The sequence below is a fragment of the Cuculus canorus genome, chromosome Z (assembly GCF_017976375.1).
Source record: "Cuculus canorus isolate bCucCan1 chromosome Z, bCucCan1.pri, whole genome shotgun sequence".
NCBI classification, from domain to species: domain Eukaryota; kingdom Metazoa; phylum Chordata; class Aves; order Cuculiformes; family Cuculidae; genus Cuculus; species Cuculus canorus.
The window spans coordinates 67,927,307-67,946,003 of record NC_071441.1 but is presented as its reverse complement, the minus strand read 5'-3'; the positions used below and the strand labels follow the sequence as shown (position 1 = coordinate 67,946,003).

Genomic DNA, 18,697 nt, shown 5'->3' with positions numbered 1-18,697 from the left:
TTCCAGGTGACGGGGAAACTAGCTGAACTGGTATCATACTCATCTTCATTTGTCAGCTTGCAGGTTTGGTGGTGTCTAGCTGGAGCAGTCCCTCCACTTCCTTCCTGTGTGAGCCCTGATGTTTCTGTGTTGGTGCAGTTTCATGCCATGGATCACTGAATTTCAGTTATTACAGTCAGGGAGATGTTTAGTGGCTGAAAACCAAAAACAACCAACAAAGTTTTCCCCTTTTTCCAATGATTTTAAACTCTCCATCCCTAAATAATTTACCTAATTCTCCTGGACTGAGAGCCTGACTGATGATTTTTTTTCTTTCAGTGGATTATTTCCCTTGGTGCTATGCACCTCTTGCTTTGTTCCTTAAGCAGAGTCTTGTACCTGACTTGCCTGTGTTAAGCTTTTCACAGCAGTTCATCGGCACCTCCAAAGGTGCACTTTGAGAGCTGGAATTCTGAGTGACAGAAGTCTGTGTTCCCTTCAAACCATTAGGATGCTATATTACTTCAATATGTGAAATAGAAAATAGTTACCAAAGTAAATGTGATAATGCTTGCTACCTGCTGTCAGTCATTGACTTGGTAAATCTTCTAGAAGGTAAAAGGGTTGTTGTGATTCATTTCACAGTGAAGTTGTGGAGTGGTCTAAAAATAGGAATGTGCTTTCATGTGAATTTTGCTGCCTATAACACTGTTCATTACCTCAAAAGAGTTGGTTTATTGTCTGTGAAGGAAAACAAAAGACTATTTCTTTTTTGATACTTAATTTGCGTTGTACCAGGTACACTTAAGATGTGCTATTCAAAATCAGCCCTTGTTCTATTGAGATTACAAAAGCCTCCAGAAGAGGCTCTTGATTTTGCTATGTATAATCAAAGCATATAGAAAGTGTATTAATATCATTGTGAAATGGCTCTTCACAAAATTAATACTTGAATTAAATCTGAACCAGTCACTCTTACTCTTTCTTACCTTTGTGCAGTGTGCATTTGGTTAGTAAGTTTTAAACAAGAAAGCAATGTAAGCCTTTGAACTATGTTTCTATTTACAATGTTTATTTTTTGTCTGAGTGCTGACATGAGACAGCTCTGTTACTTCAAAATGATGTATTTTTTTTTTTGTCGTCTTGGGATAGTATATGTGTTTCAATGCAACTGATGAGAAATGCAAATTTGGTTATATTTGGAAATACATTATTTAGTTAATAATACGATGTGACTTGTTTTTGGTATAGATATCCCTGAAGAAGAGGCCAGATACTGGACCAGAAAACTAGAACAAATAAATTCACTGGGAGATGATGAGGTAAATATCTAAGTTGGAAGTTGAATGTAGCCCTGAATGCCTTATAACTTGCTTTTATTCTTTGTATTGGAGGGCAGCGGCTAAATGTTCATAGTTCATGAGTCTTCCATAAGCTGTTTACAGAACTGTTTTCTCAAGTGTACTGTTAGTATTAAGGAGAGGAACATTCTTTCACATGCTGGAAGCGCTTGAGTAGCAAGAACTGTTCTTTTGATGCACATACACTCAGGGGAAGGTAGTACCATGTTTTACCTCAGAAGACAGTGAAACCAGTTTTGACAAGATGTGGTAGCTTCTCTTCATTTGTGAAATCAAGTCAAAAGGAATGATTTTGCAGTTGGCTGTTTCTGCGAAGAAGATAAAGCAAGACGGTGAATATTCCTTGGAAATGAGGACTGTTTGAACTGTTAGCTTTTGTTAGTAATTGCTAATGGCTTAGTTTTAGTGAATCTGGTATTATAGTACATGCTAGCTATGGCTTTGTTTTCCTGTTTTTTCTAGTATGTACTTGGCTAAACAGCTATAAACAGAAAGTTACAATTTTTTTTTAATAGAGACTGCTACATATTTCAATCTTTTCTTTACAGTTTATTGTGTTTGCAAAATAAGATTTGACATATTAATGCCTGTACTGACATATTAATGCCAGTACCAGAAGCTTAGCATTTTTCAAAACCCCTCACTAATATGTCAATGCTAACATCATTGAGTAGGAACATAGTGCTTGCTTAAATTCTTGATAGGTCTCTTTCCATAGCAAGATAACTTGCAAAATGTTATGGCATTAACTTAGGAGTTTTTTTGTTCTGGAATCCTTCATCTATTCTTTTCTTCTGCTTAAGTGAGTCATTTGGTTTACTGTGTGGATGAAGAAAAACAACGTGGACAGACCAGTATTTGAGTGGATAAAAGCGTAGTTGCTTGAGGGAAACCTCTCCTCCCTTCCTAGGAGTCTGAGAAACCCCTGGAATTGGTGAAAAGCTCAATCTGTGCTTTGTCCTGTCAGTGACACGCTGCTGCAGTGCCTCCCTGCTCCTTGGGCTGTGGCAGCAGCCTGTGCCAGGTACATCAGTGCAGCATAGGTGCCCTCTAGTGCCTCACTGCACTGGTGTTTGCATGAAAGACATTCAGTGCTTGGTGAGACTCCCCTTTCCCTGGAGTGCCACCTGTCTGCATACTAAGTGCACGCTTTTATGAAATACTAATAACAAAATGGTGTCTCTGTATTTGTGATCTCATGATCTCAGATTTATGATGGATGTTCCTGTCACCAGTGAGAAGGTGGAAAAATGAAACACCACCTGTGCAGGGCTTGACCTTAGATTCATCCTGTCCCATGCCAGACAGTTACCCAAAGTGGGGATGATATCTTCCTTGCATATTCCCCGAATTTGCAATGACTAGTAGCTCAGGAACTTCCAGAGCCAGAGGCAGTATCTTTGTGTTTAACACTGGATGGATTTTTCTTCTGTGGATATCAGTTGCCTTTTGAATGCACCCAGGTCAGTTATGTTGTAGCAAAGGAACTCAGCACCTTAATTGAGCATTGCCTGAAGAAATATCTAACTTGCTCTGAGCAAGCAAACTGTATGTTGTGAAAGCAGCTGGAGGCAGGTTTATTTAAAGAATGGAATGACTGATCCTCGTTCATCTGCTCTGTGCCGCTCACCTTTACAGACCTCACCCTCTTGCATGGCTTTGGGCTGCGGAGTCCTGATCTGCCTGGTGGTATTCAGTACAGGACAACTTTGTGCCTTTATCTTCTTCTCTGCTTGTTGAGTTTGAGGCAGTGGATGAACAAACTGGAGTTGCACGTCAGTATTCAAGGAGCAGGTTCATTTGGAGTTTATGTGGTGGCATAAAAAAGATTTCCAGTCTCTATTGCTACAAACACTTAATAGTCACTTTTCTTTTTGGGACTGCTGATAGTCCTTGGGTTGATGCCTTAAAAAGAACAAAATACTGCCATTTTTGCATCTTTCAGTGTAATAATTCAGAACCCAATGCTGTCCTGTGCTGCTGAAACTGCTCATCAACAGCTTTCCTTTCACCACTTTGTCAACCAGTCAGTGCTGTGAGATCCAGTTCTTGTTTTCACTGTGCTGATTAGCTCAGTGAGTCGACAGTTTGCTGATGAAAAGATTAACCGCCTTTCAGGATCACTTGTGCATTTTAAATAGCACAGATTGGAAGATAGGCACTGCGGAAGTCTGCAGGTTGCCACCTTCCGTGTAATGCACTGGTCGTTAATCCTTAACCAGATCCAAGGAGGGCCTGTCTGGTGGCCCTGTTTGGCACAGATTGCAGCACCAGGTTGCTAAGGTTGCCATTTCTGTTGTCATCAGACCTTTTTTATCTAACAAAGACTGCTGTTCTCATTATTTTGCTCAATCTTCCTGATTTCCTCATATCTCTATGTAATACGAGACAGAGGAGAATAACAAAATAAAACAACTGGCATTCCTCTGGGGAATGCCTTGATGTTGTAACAAACAGCTTTGTAAAAAGTCAAAGCTGGCTAATTGAAATATCCCTGTGTTCTCTAATTTAGTATTAAATGAGATGAAAAATTGTTTGTTTTGGATCTACAGGAGAGTTTGTAAGTGTTGCCAGGGCAAACAATGTGTTACTGTCCTGCTGAGCGCACTCATTATTGAACCTTTTCGATCTCCTACTGCAGTGTTGCTGTGAGCCTACCTGAATTTTGAGCTTTTGAAGCCGTGCTTCAGTGTCTAAATGTAAATGGGCTTATACTCAGTTCTGAGCTTCCTGTCACAGTGATTTTGTGATGTGAAGAATCGGATCTTTTAGATGTTTAATTTGAAGGCTCACAACTGAGAATAGGGCTGATGCTTGTAGTAAAGCAGACTTCAACTTAACCAGGTGTGCACTTAACACCTGGTTTCAATATGAAAAAAGACGAGACCTCTGAGAATATGTCTGAATATCGGTATTAACAGAGAATATTTAATGCTTTGATACTACTGGGGTGCTTTCTCGTACACGTGGTGTGCTACACTCTGAAAGCTGTTCAATGAAATTACTATTTGCTTTCTCATCAGTCTGTGTTCCTTTTCTTTCTTTTCTTTTTTTTTTCTTTCTTTTTTTTTTTTTTCCTCGTCTCCCTTAGTATTCCTTTCAGGAGGAAGTCCAGAAGAAACCGTTGCCCAGTGCTGCCTCCCAGTGTTGTAAGTTACACTTTATTTCTTCTCAGCATTTTTTCTCCTTTCACTGTACTTTATTTCCTTCTCTGCTTAGGTACCGAATAGATTGTACATTTGAACAATGTTCGCTTGTTAGAAGTACTTAAACCTCTATGAAGCTAATAACTTTTGTCAGCTATAAAAAGCTCTGCCATTCAAATTGTTGGTCTGAAGCTTCTGATGCCAGTAAGTGAAATCAAGCGCTGAGTCTTTAAACTGTGTCCTCATGTGTGAGAAGAACACCAAATGTGTTCAAAGTCACCTAGATTGTCAGACCGTTGAAATATCAACACAAGAAATTGAGAGATTTTTCATATAACTAAGCCAGGCTATGCTCTCTTCAAACATCAAGTGTTGACTATTATTTTTATGACCTTTTAATGAAATTTTAAGTGGAAGAGAATAGATGGAGACAGGTACTACTGGCCTTCTAAAATGTACCAGATGTTTTTGTACTTGATGGCAATTTCTTTGATATTACTTTTCAATGCTGTGTTGATTGATGAAAAATATTTTTACTAATTTCTGCTTATCTTATCTTGCATTTTTTTATGCTTCTGAAAGCATGGATGGAAAAATAACCTGGGACATACTGTATCTGATGGTCTGCAAAATTATATTTTTGAAACACTGCTTTTAATGTACAGTAGATGAAAACTCATTGATGTCTCTTAGGAATGTCTTATCTGCTTTTGGCAACAACCTTAATAAAAATCAAGTCTCATAATTTAAACAAATCCTTTATCCTCTGCTTCAAATCCTGTAAGACTTTCCAGGCTGTTTAGTCATTAGGCTTGTTATTGGAGCTCTACAAAATTGTTAACATTAGGCAGTGTTAATTACTGTTCACCTTTTTTTTGAGTAGACTTAATTTGTCTCTATAGTGTTATTATGTGTTCTTACTTTTTCAACAAAATATGGACACTAACCAATTGCCTCGGAAATCTGAACGTGTAGCTGGAACTTGTACAAAGCTATGTGAAAGTATTCTGGCAGTGGTACCCTAACAAATGTATCCTCCCTTTTTAAAAAAAATACTGTATGTAAAGAATACTGTAAAGAGGACTTCCTTTTGCTTGTTTGTTTTTACATAGTTAGAAGGATACAATTGATTTGCAAAGGCTACAAATAAAAAACAATTTTGGAGAGACTAATACTTGACTAAACCATACTAGCATAGCATGGAGAAACTCTGAAGTTAGAAAGTCAAAGAAAAAGTGTCTAATATGAAGTTTCCAAGAAATGAGTGCATTATTTGGTGAATGACTTTCCTGGCTCTGTGCCCTGGACTTTGCTTTTCTTTGAGAGAGGCTGGTTTGATTCACTCAGAATTCTAAGTATTGGGATGTGTGGGTAAATTGGAAGGAATGCTTCTGTGTAGGGAAAGCAGCTGCACGTGTTCCCACAGCGTGGTGCTTGTACATCCTCAAGCTCTTGTAGCTGGCTGCTTCCCTGGAGGACCCACTCAGCTCTTGCAAGCCAGACATAGTGAAAAGTAGAACTGCAGTTGCCCTTTTTGTGTTGCCTGTTAATAGCTTGTATCTTGCTATAAAGTGACCTTTTATAGTAATTAATTTAAGGACCCTGGTTTAACAATTAAAATCGTATAAGAATTAATTTAATCATTCATGAGATTAAGCCACTCATTAGAACTGATGTTAAATGTTGCATAGCAGTATGTGTCTAATGTATTTAAGAATTTTCTAATAATCCAATAAAGCTTGTGGCACTGCATATACTTTTGTCTATCTACTGCCTACAAGTATTTAGCATATATGAATATCTAATTTACATGAACAAATACAAAATAGGCAATTAATGTAGAAATACTTTTGAAAAACGAACAGTGTCTGCATCAATTTGTGCATAAGAATTGTAATGCCCGAATGTAACATAGCCCTTTGAAACTCAAGTATTCAACCCAGCAGAAGTGTTGGTTGTGTTTTTATTAAAAGCTTACCTGACCTTTGCATATGATGCAGGAGCATCATGTGCAAACCTCCTTTTACATAAAACACATTGAGTATGGAGTGTTCTTACTTACCATGTGGGTAAATAATTGATAGTTGTACTTTTAGATTTGATAAAAATATCCTCAAGAACATTTGTAAGACTCGTCCAGTTTTCCATCACGATGTGCTAGATGAGATGTTATCACTGCTGGGAGCAGCACACAATCAGCTGGACAGCAGACTAAGTATCTAGAAGGAGCAAAAGACCTGCACAATGAGAGTACGTTTTGCACCCCAAGAATATCTTCCCAAATCCTAAAAAATATAAAGTTTTGTTTGCATTTCTATTAAATGTAATCTTAATTCTTAATTTCCTGATATTTCATTGTTGGATAAGTGCAGCATCCTCATATAGGCTTTTACCCGCAACCTGAAACTGAATGCAAATTAAAAAGAAAACAAGCTTTTATTGTCAGGAAATTCACTTTAAATGAAGCAATTGAAGAAATGTTATTTGATTGCTTTACCATTCATTGAGTCAATAAGCTCCAAGTTATTTACTGTGGTAGATATAGATTTGTTTTCCTTGTATGCTCAAGATAATTCCTGGTAACAAGATGTCCATTATGATCCATAAATGAGTCACTCTGTCAGTATTTTAAACACAGCTCTGACTTGGAGAAGACACCATGCAAACTGGGATGAGAAAGATATTTTGCGTCTTTGTGGAAAAAGCTTGTCAGTCACAGTTAATGCCAGTTGCTGTGAATGTACCTCTTGTCACAGAGTTTACAAATGTGGAAGAGAGCAGGTTTGTTCAGTGTTCTCAGAAAAGATGCCCTACATGCCACTGAATCAGTCACTGTGTCTGTACTCTTATCTTGGTTGATAATCTTTCTGAGAATGCTTTCTCCTCTCTTCTCTGCATGTATCTCTTTCTCTTCTTCCTCGAGTGTTCTGTGGTGCTGGTCTTTTCACATTGAGACCCTGACAGACCACAGTGCACCATAGTTCTCACTTACATGTCTTTTGCTCTGTAAAAACCTTGTCTACCAGGGCTGTGGTTTTTTTTTATTGTGGGTTTTGTTGGGTCTGTTTTTTTTTTTTTTTCAGAAGAAGGTAAATTTGTTGCTTGGCTCTGGGTTGTGAATTGGTGCAGTAAGGAAAGGAATAGCTTTTCTAATAAGACTGTTATACCAGCAAAAAGAATCAAAGCTAGCCTGTGCTTGGTCTGCCAGCAGGTCAGAGAGAAAGGAGCAAGACAGCTCCAAATGTGTAAGACAATATGCCATTAATATCCATACATTCACTGCTGTTTCAAGAGTACCAAAGGCTGACTTTGAGAGGTTTCGTTCCTGATGGCCTTCAGTTATCTTTCTGGGAACTCAAATTCCACTGGTGCATCAGGGAGGCTTGTACTGTTCCTCAGCACAGACTAACTTGAATGCTGAGGCTGTGGTGCTTTCCATGGCACTGATGAGGAGCTTTGCCTGCTAAGAAGCCAGATGACTGCCTTTCCTGCCCATGACTCCCTAGCCAGCCCTCATAGCATCCACACCGGTTTTGTGCTTTGGATATTGTACTGTGGGTGCGAGCATGTTTATGCTGCCAGTAAAGTGCCACTGGGCCGGAGCGATGAAGCCCCGTTGCTAGGATTTCCACAGCACAGATGCTGGTGAGGTCCTAGCAGAAGTGTCGGCACTGAATGTCCTGATCTGGATGGGCTGGGGATCCAAGGCAGCTGGGTAAAGAGCTTGGTTGGCAGGATGTGCATTGCAGGCTGTTTTCATGGAATGAAGCCATATGCGTCTGGGGTTGTGTGTGCACTCATTTCAGCATGCCATTTTGTGCTGTTGTTGAATACTATGGTATATTCTAGTCAAAGATGATGCTGGCTGCCATCCACCAGTGTTCAACTGGAGGAAGTGGTCCTGTGGCGGCAAATGTGCTGAAATGACATCCTATTAAGAGTTTTTTCTTCCTCTTTGGTAACAATATGTAAAAATAATGATCGACTGTACTAGGCTCTCAAGGCTAGGGAATATCAAAGTGCTTCTAAGCAGGGCATAACTTGACTGTCTGAATTGTTTTTGGAGATTGATGATCTTTAATAGTGCAGTGGCAGGAAGCATAGCTGGCTATGATCGCTGGGAGGTGATACCACCTTCCTTGTGGCAGAGATGTATGCTACATGTCTAGATTCTTGCTGTTTGTTTTTTTTCTGGTTATCAACCTGCTTCTGCACTTAGAAACAATAGAGGTCAGCAGCTACCTGTGACATCTCTAGGCCAGGCTGGTTTGGGAGAAGTGAGGAATAGGTCAGTGGTTATTTTTACCCTTTTGAAGGGTGGGCGCCAATAAAAATCCTGCAGCAGTCGTTGGAAAGCTGTGCTCTAGTAAGAGTAAAACTACTGGTGACAGTACAAACAGTAAGCCTTACAACAGTCCTCAAAAAATGTTCTGTCAGTGTAATTCAAAATGGAACAGATGAATGACTTCTGCTTAAATTTAGCGAGGCAGAGAAAAAGCTATGCTTGTTTGTACAAGTGAAACCACTGTGAGCTGGTTTTTGTTAGTTTGATGAGCTGGGGAAGTAAATTCTTTGGCCTCTCTGCTTCCAAGTGACTGTTCCTCCTGTTCCTCTTGGTTTAGGAGACTTGTTTTCTTGTGGCTTTGCAGTACTCACTGCCTGAGCTGGCAGAAGGCACGACAGGTTGGCTCCCAGGAGTGCAGAGTCAAGGACGTACTCTAAAATGTCTGTCTGCATTTTTGGGATAGAGCTGCTGCTTCAGGACTGGATATGTCTAAGGAAAAGTATTCAGCAAACTGTAGTTACAAATAATAATACTGACAATATTAGAAAATTATACAGTAACAAAGTTCAACTTACTGCTAGACTCTAGAGGAGAGCTAATCTGTGGTTTGGCTGCTGATCCTCTAAATGCACTTTGTTAGTTTTTGTTTTCCTAGAGTGCATGCAGTATTCTGAAAGGTGTAGACAAGGAAATAAAGCTTTGACTTTTAAATAAGCCCCAAACCTAAAGCTCCTCTTGCCGTGCTGAACATTGCTAATATTGACATGTGTCTCTATAAGCAGTGATCAAAAAGTGAATGCATGGTTAACCACTCTAGGTTTCATAATTTGTTTGCTGCTCTTCCTGAATGCTTCTTTTTTTTACTGGTAGGGATTTTTTTTTCAGGACTCTGAAACTTTATTAGTCATCCTTTAATGTCACAGTAATAACAGAAAATTAATTTGACTTTGGTTACCACAGTGGAATATAACCTTTTTAAAAATTAGATTGAAGATTTTAAACTGGCAGAAAAATTATTGCTTAACTTTATTTACAAGCCATAAATATGTGTCCCTGAGCAATGAAGCTTGTACTGAAAGTCCAAGATTAAAAATGAGGAGGAGAAAGGGAGAAATCTTTTATCTCAGCTGCTGTAGAACATTGTATTCCTTTTTGCTGTTATGCATATATGTAAGGTTAAATGATCCACTATGGTCCAAAAATGGATCCCATTAGGAGATACAATTCTTGATGGATGAGAAGCTCAACAGGAGCTGGTAAAGTGTGCTTGCAGCCCAGAAAGCAAACCGTATTCTAGGTTGCATCTAGAGAATTCTGACCAGCAGGTTGAGGGAAGGGATTCTGCTCCTCTGCTAGGCTCTCCTGAGACCTCACTGAGAGTACCGCATTCAGTTCTGGAGTCCTCATCCTGGAGGAAGAATATTGATCTGTTAGAGCGAATCCAGAGGAGGCCATGAAGACAATCCAAGGGCTGGAGTACCTCCCATATGAGGACAGGCTGGGAGAGTTGGGGTTGTTCAGCCTGGAAAAGAGAAGGCTTTGAGGGGACCTTGTAGCGACCTTCCAGTACTTAGGGGGGCTACAGGAAATGTGTGTAGGGGCTCTTGGTCCGGGATTGCACAGTGAGATGAGGGGAAACAATTTTAAGCTGAAAGAGGGGAAATTTAGATTAGATTTTAGGAAGAATTTTTTTCCTGTGAGAGTGGTGAGGCACTGGCACAGGTTGCCCAGGGAAGCTGTGGATGCCCCATCCCTGGAGGTGTTCAGTGCCAAGCTGGATGGGGCCTTGGGTAACCTGGTCTGGTGAGAGGTGTCTCTGCCCATGGCAGGGGGTGTAACTGGGTGATCTTTAAGGTCCCTTCCAATCCAAACCATTCTGTAGTTCTATGATGTAAAACTTTTGGTGGTTCTTGTGTTTATGTTTCTTAACTGAATTATTTGTGTGACTTGGTAGCCCAGAAATTTGTCAGACAAGACAGCTGTGTTTGTCATTAATATGGTGATAGAAATGTTACAGTTTTGCCATTGTAGATAAAATTAAGTGGTACTCTGCCCCATTCTTTTTCCTTGGTTTTAATGATTTGCATAAGCTTGTATTAATTTAGGGATACTCCCAATGGTTTGATGGAGATCTGAGTCTTGCTTAAACTCAGCTCTAAATCTGACTTTTTTTTAGCCATAGTGAAGGTGACCAACAGCACTATTTCAGACAGTGAAGTGAAATACTCCAAAATTTCTACACAAGCTGAATTTTAAACTGGAATAGAATGTGGTGAGAAAGAGGGAGTAGTGAGCCAGGACAGTACTCCAACATCATACTTCAGTGCCTGTTCTTGTTTCTGTCAGTTCCTTCAGTGCAGAGGTTGTGATGTTGCAAAACTGAACTGAAGTTTATTAAATATAGAAGAAAGAACTGACCAGCACATTCCCAGCTCTGTTTGTATTCTATAAACAGTACTTTATCAGCACCAAATATAGTGTAATTTCCTGTGCCCAGTTTACTCTTATAAACCTGTTTAAATGCTCTCTGTCTTTGGTCAGCATGGGATGATTAAATAATTTATTAGCCAGACTTTAGGCAGTGGACAGCAGTAAACGATAATGTTCCGATGTGGGTAGCAGGTTCTAGCCACTCTGAGAATTATAAACAGAAGTGAAACAAAATGGCACTCAGGCAATCAAATTAGACTGTATTCAAAACTTGGAATATTCTGCTTTTCTACAGTGTCCCTGCTGATCCAGGCTTGACAGTGTGAAGTGGGGAGGAGTAGTTCCTCCTTGAATAGTTGCATAATTGAGACACAGAACGAGCATATGTTATGTTCAGCTAACTGTGGGAACTTAGATATGCTTTATAAAATGTGTTAACGACAAGAATGTTGTAGCTTCCAAGGCACCAGGCTGCTGGTGTTGCTTAGTCCTTAATTGGAGGTTTATATGAAACCTCAGGTTTTGAGTACTGAAACTTACAAATACAAAATAATGTATAAACAAGAAACACACTGTTGTATGTAAGAGTGCAAAGAGTACCTAGTCTGACTTGTCTGTAGCATCTATTGCAGTGATAATGTATGTTGCTGTTGTATATGTTTAGAATTACAATTTTCTATTTTCTATCTGCCTGGACCTCTTGGTGTTTTCAGTTCAGATTTGTACAGGCTTAAATTTTTTCCCAGAGGTCATCTGGAAGGGTTTTTTTCTTAACAAAATGAGGTTATTCCTGTTATTTTTATGAAGCAGAAAAACAACTTGAAAAGGCTAAAAAGAAACTCTGTTTTCATTAACATTCAGAATATCAAGACTGTCAGCCCAGGTCTTCTGCGATTATGGTGAAGGACCGAGATCTATACTGTTAGCTCCTGAATCTTAAATGAAGCAGCATATGTGTTGAATCTTTACTAAATTCATCTTTTATCCAAAATGTTAGACGCTGAAGTGAAGTGGGTGTTAGTAAAAACAAACAAAAGCAGAGTTTTGAGATTCTGGCTGAAAATCCCCTACTCTGTGTTACTGCATCTCTTTCTGTTTGCACCTGCAGCATTGCCTTCCCAGTTGGTCTCTACTTGGAGTGTGCCCTGGTTAGCCAAGACCCAGCTTCTCAGTGTGAGAAAATCTGCAGGGTAAGGAGCTGGTGCCTACAGGCAGCTGCTTTTCTCTCCACCCTGCCCTGCTCGGCATCGACTACTACTCTTTGTCTTAGGCATGGAAATAACAGTCTCTTATCTGCTTTAGCCAGTTTGTGGGGTTTTCATGCTGTTCATGGAGAACCTGGTAGCAGTAAGGTAGGCAGGCAAGTTGCTGGCTTGGGGATATTGCTTCAGTTTGAGGACTCTGGTCTATGGGAGGTGGTAATGTTTCTCCTCCAAGGACACAGTGTGAGGCTTGGGGTGGTTTTCTCCTTGCTGACATTTGAAGCTAGGTAGTGCTGCACCAGCCATCAGAACAGTGGCTGTCATTGAAACATGGGCTAGCAAGGGTCTGAGATGATTTCTGAGGACAGGCTTTTTCCCTTAAAGAGCCACTTATTCCATCTATGCAAAGTACAGTGGTTTGTGCAGAGGCTGGGATTTTTATCTTTGGGAAAAGGGTGCAAGACAGGTAAGCTCCATTTCCTCTCTAGTTTTTCTGATCTGCACACTGGTTACAGAAACTTGGTGTCTTCTGATATTTCTTGCCCAGTTGCTTTGAGGTGTTATACAGGCATTCATTTGTGAATAATTAAATCGGTTTAGCTAGCAGGTAGTCTGAATGCAAAACTGTTGTGCTCCTGGAAAGTTTTCTGCATTTTTAATCCAGCCTGCAAATGTCTGAACGCTGGCTTCCTTTACCTCTTGCTGTTTACCTGAGGTAGGAACCTTTTGATGGAAGGAGGTGCTGAGGTTGCTATCCCATGTGCTAATGGCTTGAGTTTTTCAGGAATAAGAGACACATAAGCCATTGCTTGACTTACATGTGAGTAGGAAATAATCTTCTCTTTAATGTGAACTATTTATTACAGCAAGATACAACTCAGTGCAGCATTCTGTCAACTTCTTGCTCTTTCTCCTCAGCCTTCTCCACATGTCCCCTCTCTGATGCTCCCTCTGTCTTTGCCACTTGTTTCAATACTTTCTTCTTATTGCCTCCCCTTCTTACCTCTCTTTGCCACTCACCGAGAGCCAGCCATGTGCCCTCATGACCAAAAAGGCCAATGGTATCCAGGGGTGCATCAAGAAGAGTGTGGACAGATGGGTGAGGGAAGTTCTCCTGCACTTCTGCTCTGTCCTAGTGAGGCCCCATCTGGAGTCCTGTGGACATTTCTAAGCTCCTCAGCTCAAGAAAGACAAGGAACTACTGGAGAGAGTCCAGCAGAGGGCCACGAAGATGATCAGAGGACTGGAGCATCTCTCCTATGAGAGATGATAACATATTACATTTTCTCTTGCTACTCCCAGGAGTTGGAAGGGAAGTACCTGCCGTTGGAGCTCAAGTAGATAACAGAAGTGCCACTTAAACCTGAGCTGTGGCTGTGTCTGTGCAAAGCACCACGTGTGCGAGAGCCTGGAGTCCAGGAACCCTGCAAGTACTGAGATGTATTCGAGAAGGTGCATTGCTTTGAAAACATTTTATGCCTGAGAAAGAGGAAACAACCTGGTTGTGGCTTTGATGCGCCACTAGTTGCCAGATAAGGAAGTCAGAGTTTAAATCTCTCTCCATTTTTTAATCTCTTCCCCCTTTTCTTGGAGTTGTTCATATCTGTTTATCTTTTTTATTATTTTTTTTTCTGCTCACCGTTTTTCCTTCACAAAACTGAAATGTCACCAGAGCCCCTCCTAGGTACGTGTACACGAGGACTAAAGCTTTGGGAACCCAAATTACTCACCAGAAGCAGTTACTGCATAGTAGGTCGTGTGGTAATTTTTTAGGACAGACTTTTGGTATTTTTAGAACTATTCTCTGCAATTTTAGCTAAGACCAATAACTATCCCAGTCTAACTTTGTTGGTGAGGGGAAGCGAAATGATTTGTTCTATCCTCTGAGCTATCACCTTCCTGGAAATGTGTGGCTGGCTGGTAGCTAGAAATGAGGCTGATTGCCAGGACAGAAAGCTCATGCTTGTCTTCTGCGTGCATGTGAAGGTTTTTTTTATCACCTGCTGCACTTACACATCAACAGTCCTATAAACTTCACTTCTAAAAGAGTTTTTTATGGAACATCATCTAGAAATGCTGGTTCTGAAGCTTTTCTTAGAGCTGCAAGTTGTGTGCATGCTTCCAAGATGCCTTGAAGGTTGTATGTGGTAGTTTGTTGCCTCCATCATACTGAGTATGACCTTGGGGGGACAACATGGATATTGATTAGTAATAACTTGGCTCTATTACCAACATGCAGGTTAGCTTTAGCATGAATTTGTTGTCACCTCTGATTTAACACAGAGAATTTTTCTTACAGCTGTAGAATTAACTTGTGACTATTTGCACGGTTAGGATGCTGTGAGAGGTCTTAAGTTTTGTACCAGTGTGTGTCTAGCTAAGAAAGCACTCTGCACAAATATAATTTTTTCACCCTGAGATGACCAGTGGGGTATTTTCACTACTGAGTTAACCTTTGTTCTATAAAAGGGGCAGAAATGGAAACATGAAGCCACATTTACCACTTGACTTGCACAGTTTAGCCTGGAAACAGGTACTGCTCTTAACTGGACTCTGGTTTCTAGAACGTTCTGTCTGTAATCCTGATAATGTGTACTAGGAAATACAGTGTGTTACTACTTTTCCTAAGTTGTGTGTTGAAAAATATTTTGTCTCTTTGTGTCAATAAATGCATGATTTCTTGGTTATTCTTCAAGCCTATAGTGATTTTAATCTTCAGAATGTCTTACAAAGAAAACGGGATAGGAAAGAGTAAGACTCAAGATAAATTCAATGTTGTATATAATGAAAAAACTCTTATGTTGTCAAGAGTGCAATCTATAAGGCTTTTAAAATACATTAAATGTATGCTTGTGGTTTGTTTTTCTAAGCTTTCTTTTTCCATTCCTATTCTTTGCTGCTGTTTGTGTTACATACAGGCAACTGGAGTTATTTCGGATGGGGAGAGCAGCTGAGTACGTAACAGTTTGATTTCTTGCAAGTTTTCTGATCCTGTAGTGATGCAGCATGCTCCAGTACAAAGAAAGTGGAAATATTCATGCATATATAAAATCTGTTCCGTTGTATTTTCTTTTACTTTCACAGAGTCTTCATGTTTGTGTGGATGGCTGTCCACTCATTTTTTTTTTACTGTTAATTTTGATTTGGCCATGTTTTAGTTCAGTTGCTTGTGCCTTTTACTTACTGGAATTTGAGGCTAAGAATGCAGAATTTGGACTGTTCTTCTTTTCCTGTAAAGATGATTCCATTTTTCTGCTTGTACCCTTCTGTTGTTTTGGCCTTCGTACCTGTGTAGCCCCAAGTCAATGTTTGAAGTGAGTGAAAAACACAAGGGAATCTGTAGTGATTGTTTTACTAAGGTGCAAAGATATGTGGGAAGTGGTCACAGAAATTCCTAACAGGAGCAAATCTGAAAACAGGAGTGGCTGGTGGACAGCACTGTGAGAAGGGTTGTAGTTATTGTAGAATGTTTAAGCTCAGTGAGGCAGTGTCATGGCAAAAAATGGCTTTGCTTTAGCTAGTGCTTATCAGCCTTGTGAAGGTAAAAATCAGGTACCCAGCTGCTTGTGATGTGTAGAGCTGATGCCTACACCTGAAAACTCAATAGCTCAATAGTTTTGTTAATTTTTCCAGAAAATGTGCATGAAGCATCTTCACTTTGTGGAATTCCCACAAGTTCCAACATGCAAGGCCTCTGCAAGAGCTGTAGTGCACAGCTTCTACTGCCTGTAGGACCTGCAAAGATTAATCCGTCACTCTTAAAACGAATGTATCTGTTTGCTGTGTCAAAACAAAAGAGCGAGGGTGTTGCTGGGAGGGGCATACAATGAAAGGTTGCTATGACCACTACCAGCAGGGAGGAGATTCTGCTTGGTGCTTCTCCATTTTTGACATAGTGGAATTCGGAGAGGATGCTCTTACTGCAGCCAAGTAACTTGTCGAATGTCTGGCTAATGTTACAATGCATTTCACACATCTTCCTGCTCTGCATTTTACAGTTCTTCCATCAGTATCTTTACAAGTTTTGCCAGCTTCTCCTCCTATGTTTTGTCCTTTTGTTCTCCTTTCTTTGGTCAGACCATAAATTCTTTGGGCATCAACAGTGTTGGCCAGTTTCTTCATGCTGTCAGTGTTGGACGTTTCAGTTGTTTGGGATTACTCTGGGAGGTGTGATAGGATAATTGAGAATTACCTATACTTTTGTATACTACTAAAACAAAGATTAGTAACCTAAACAGCTTTCTTTTATTCCACAGTTTTGTGTGTTTGGGAGGGAAATGGGGTGGTTAGGCATTGGTTGGTTAGAGATTTAGGAGGGTTGTGCAGAGGATATTTCTCCTGTTTATCTGAGTGTTGGCGTGTTTGTTTTAAAAGGTGCATGTATTCATGGAGCTCCTTCCCTCCTTTCCTTTTTTCTTCTATTTCATCCTTCCTGTGCTGTCCTCTTAAGTCATGTTATCATCCTAATAGGCAGGTTTAGGCCAGTGCTGGTGATGTTTCCAAGTGAACTCCATTAGCTTGACGATACAATGAAAAAAATATACTTCTAATTGTAAACTTAAAGGAACAACTGAGAAGGAAGCAGCAGAAACAGCATTCTTGTAGCTGAAAAACTTATTCCTGGTGGGAGCTTCTTTCAAGAACGCTGTAGCCCAGACCCTTGCCAGTGGGGCAGAGGACCCTTTTGAGAATAAACATGTTGTGCTGCTGACCTGGTTTTGCTTTAGGAAAGGGAAAGACCTAAATATGTAGGGTAGATGTTTGAGGCGGTCTTTGCACCTCAGACTGTCAGTCCAGTTCTGGGCTGTTGAGTGTTCCAGCAGCAGAGAGTATTTTCAGGTCGGAAAAACAAGGTTGTGAAAGCTCATAAAATGAAGACTGAATATTGCTAAGGTGCTCTCTTAAATTTATGGAGATTTCTAATGTGTTTTTAAATGGTGAGAGAGATAGGATGGACTAATAACCTGCAAAGTTGCACTTTAATTTCTCAAAACCTATGAGTTTTTTTTTTGAAGGTGGAGAGCTGTAGAAAAGCCTCAAAAAATGCCATTGTGTCCTTTTGAGATCTCGTTTTTCCTCCTTTTTATTTCAGTGTTCTTATCTAAACCGGCACGCGTTTTGATTATAAGATTTCAGGAAGTGTACATGATTGTCAGAAGTGACTGTTGGAGCACTGGGGTCCAAGACTTAAGGTTTTTTTGGCAGCTGTTGGGAAAGGCAGTTGAAGTGGATGAAGAGTGGGGAAGGTGAGTGGCAAAGGCCCTGGTGTGAAGCCAGCAGAGATGTCTTCTTTCTTCAGGTAGTACATATTCTTCTCTTCTACTGTTATAAAAATAGACAAAAGCTGTGAAAAGCTTGGAGGCTTGTTTTGGAGAAGTGGGTATTTGGGTATACAGAACCTGACAGAAGCCTCCCGATTCCAGAGTACCCCAGTGTGCTGCACGTAAGACTTTAGTCCAAGTTTTTGCTAAGGTTTGTGGAGGTTAACTAAGCTTAGGGACTGGAGCCCAGCTCCCAGTGGCTGATGACACACCGCTGCTAGAACAGCAGGAAGCAGGAGGCAGGCTTTTGAGGGGAGCTCCTGCTGTGCGTTGGGACCTTAAAACAACACAAACATTTTTCAAAGTGCATTTATGCAGGCACCAATAATAATTTTGCTGTTTGCTTTCCTTTCTGTCTGGAAACTTAATTTAAAGAGTGTAGCCAGAGGTTAAATGTGACTCCTAGAGCTGGTGTGACTGCACAATGCAGAGTGGTTTTGAGGTCAGTACATTAAAAACTATGTTTTCTGCCCTGCAGTGGGGGTGTAATAACTTCTGGAGGCATCAGTGGGGAAGAATAACAGGGTTGAATAACAGGGTTTCCAGGAGGCAGTTTGCTTCAGAGAAACTATTTCCTTTCTTGTTTTTCCCCACTCTTTGTAAAATCCTGCTGTGATGTGACTGTCCAAGAGATTTTCTTCTTATGCTGCCTTATATGCATGAATATTCTATTATTAAACACGAAGAGCATGCTTCTGCCCTGTCCTTCAACCTTACCCCTCAACTCTCTACTCAGTGAGTTCAGCAACAAAGAAACCATTTTCATCCCTTGAGACCTCTTTGGTACATGTGAAATTTCTCAGTCTGGGTTAAAAGTTACTGTCTTTTTATGTGTATTGTTATCTATCTTCTTATTAATTAACTGTTCTTTAGCGACTGAACTAAAATTTCCCTTATGGAAGAGTTGGTGTATCATCTGAAAAATATGTGCTTGAATATCTCATACCATGTGTGTAGTGAGGGATATTTTGCT

The 18,697-nt window shown here is 40.2% G+C and overlaps 1 protein-coding gene across 5 annotated transcripts in view; it reads left to right on the top strand.

Moving 5' to 3' along the window:
• UNC13B (unc-13 homolog B) overlaps positions 1-18,697 on the top strand; it is a 222,798-nt gene that overhangs the window by 46,052 nt on the left and 158,049 nt on the right. For 3 of the 5 annotated variants that reach the window (XM_054053735.1, XM_054053738.1, XM_054053740.1), the window contains exons 6-8: positions 1,231-1,301; positions 4,432-4,489; positions 15,322-15,357. In XM_054053735.1, coding sequence (XP_053909710.1) covers positions 1,231-1,301; positions 4,432-4,489; positions 15,322-15,357 — 165 coding nt within the window. The remainder of the gene's footprint in view (positions 1-1,230; positions 1,302-4,431; positions 4,490-15,321; positions 15,358-18,697) is intronic. The other 2 variants (XM_054053736.1, XM_054053739.1) reach the window with 1 other exon arrangement.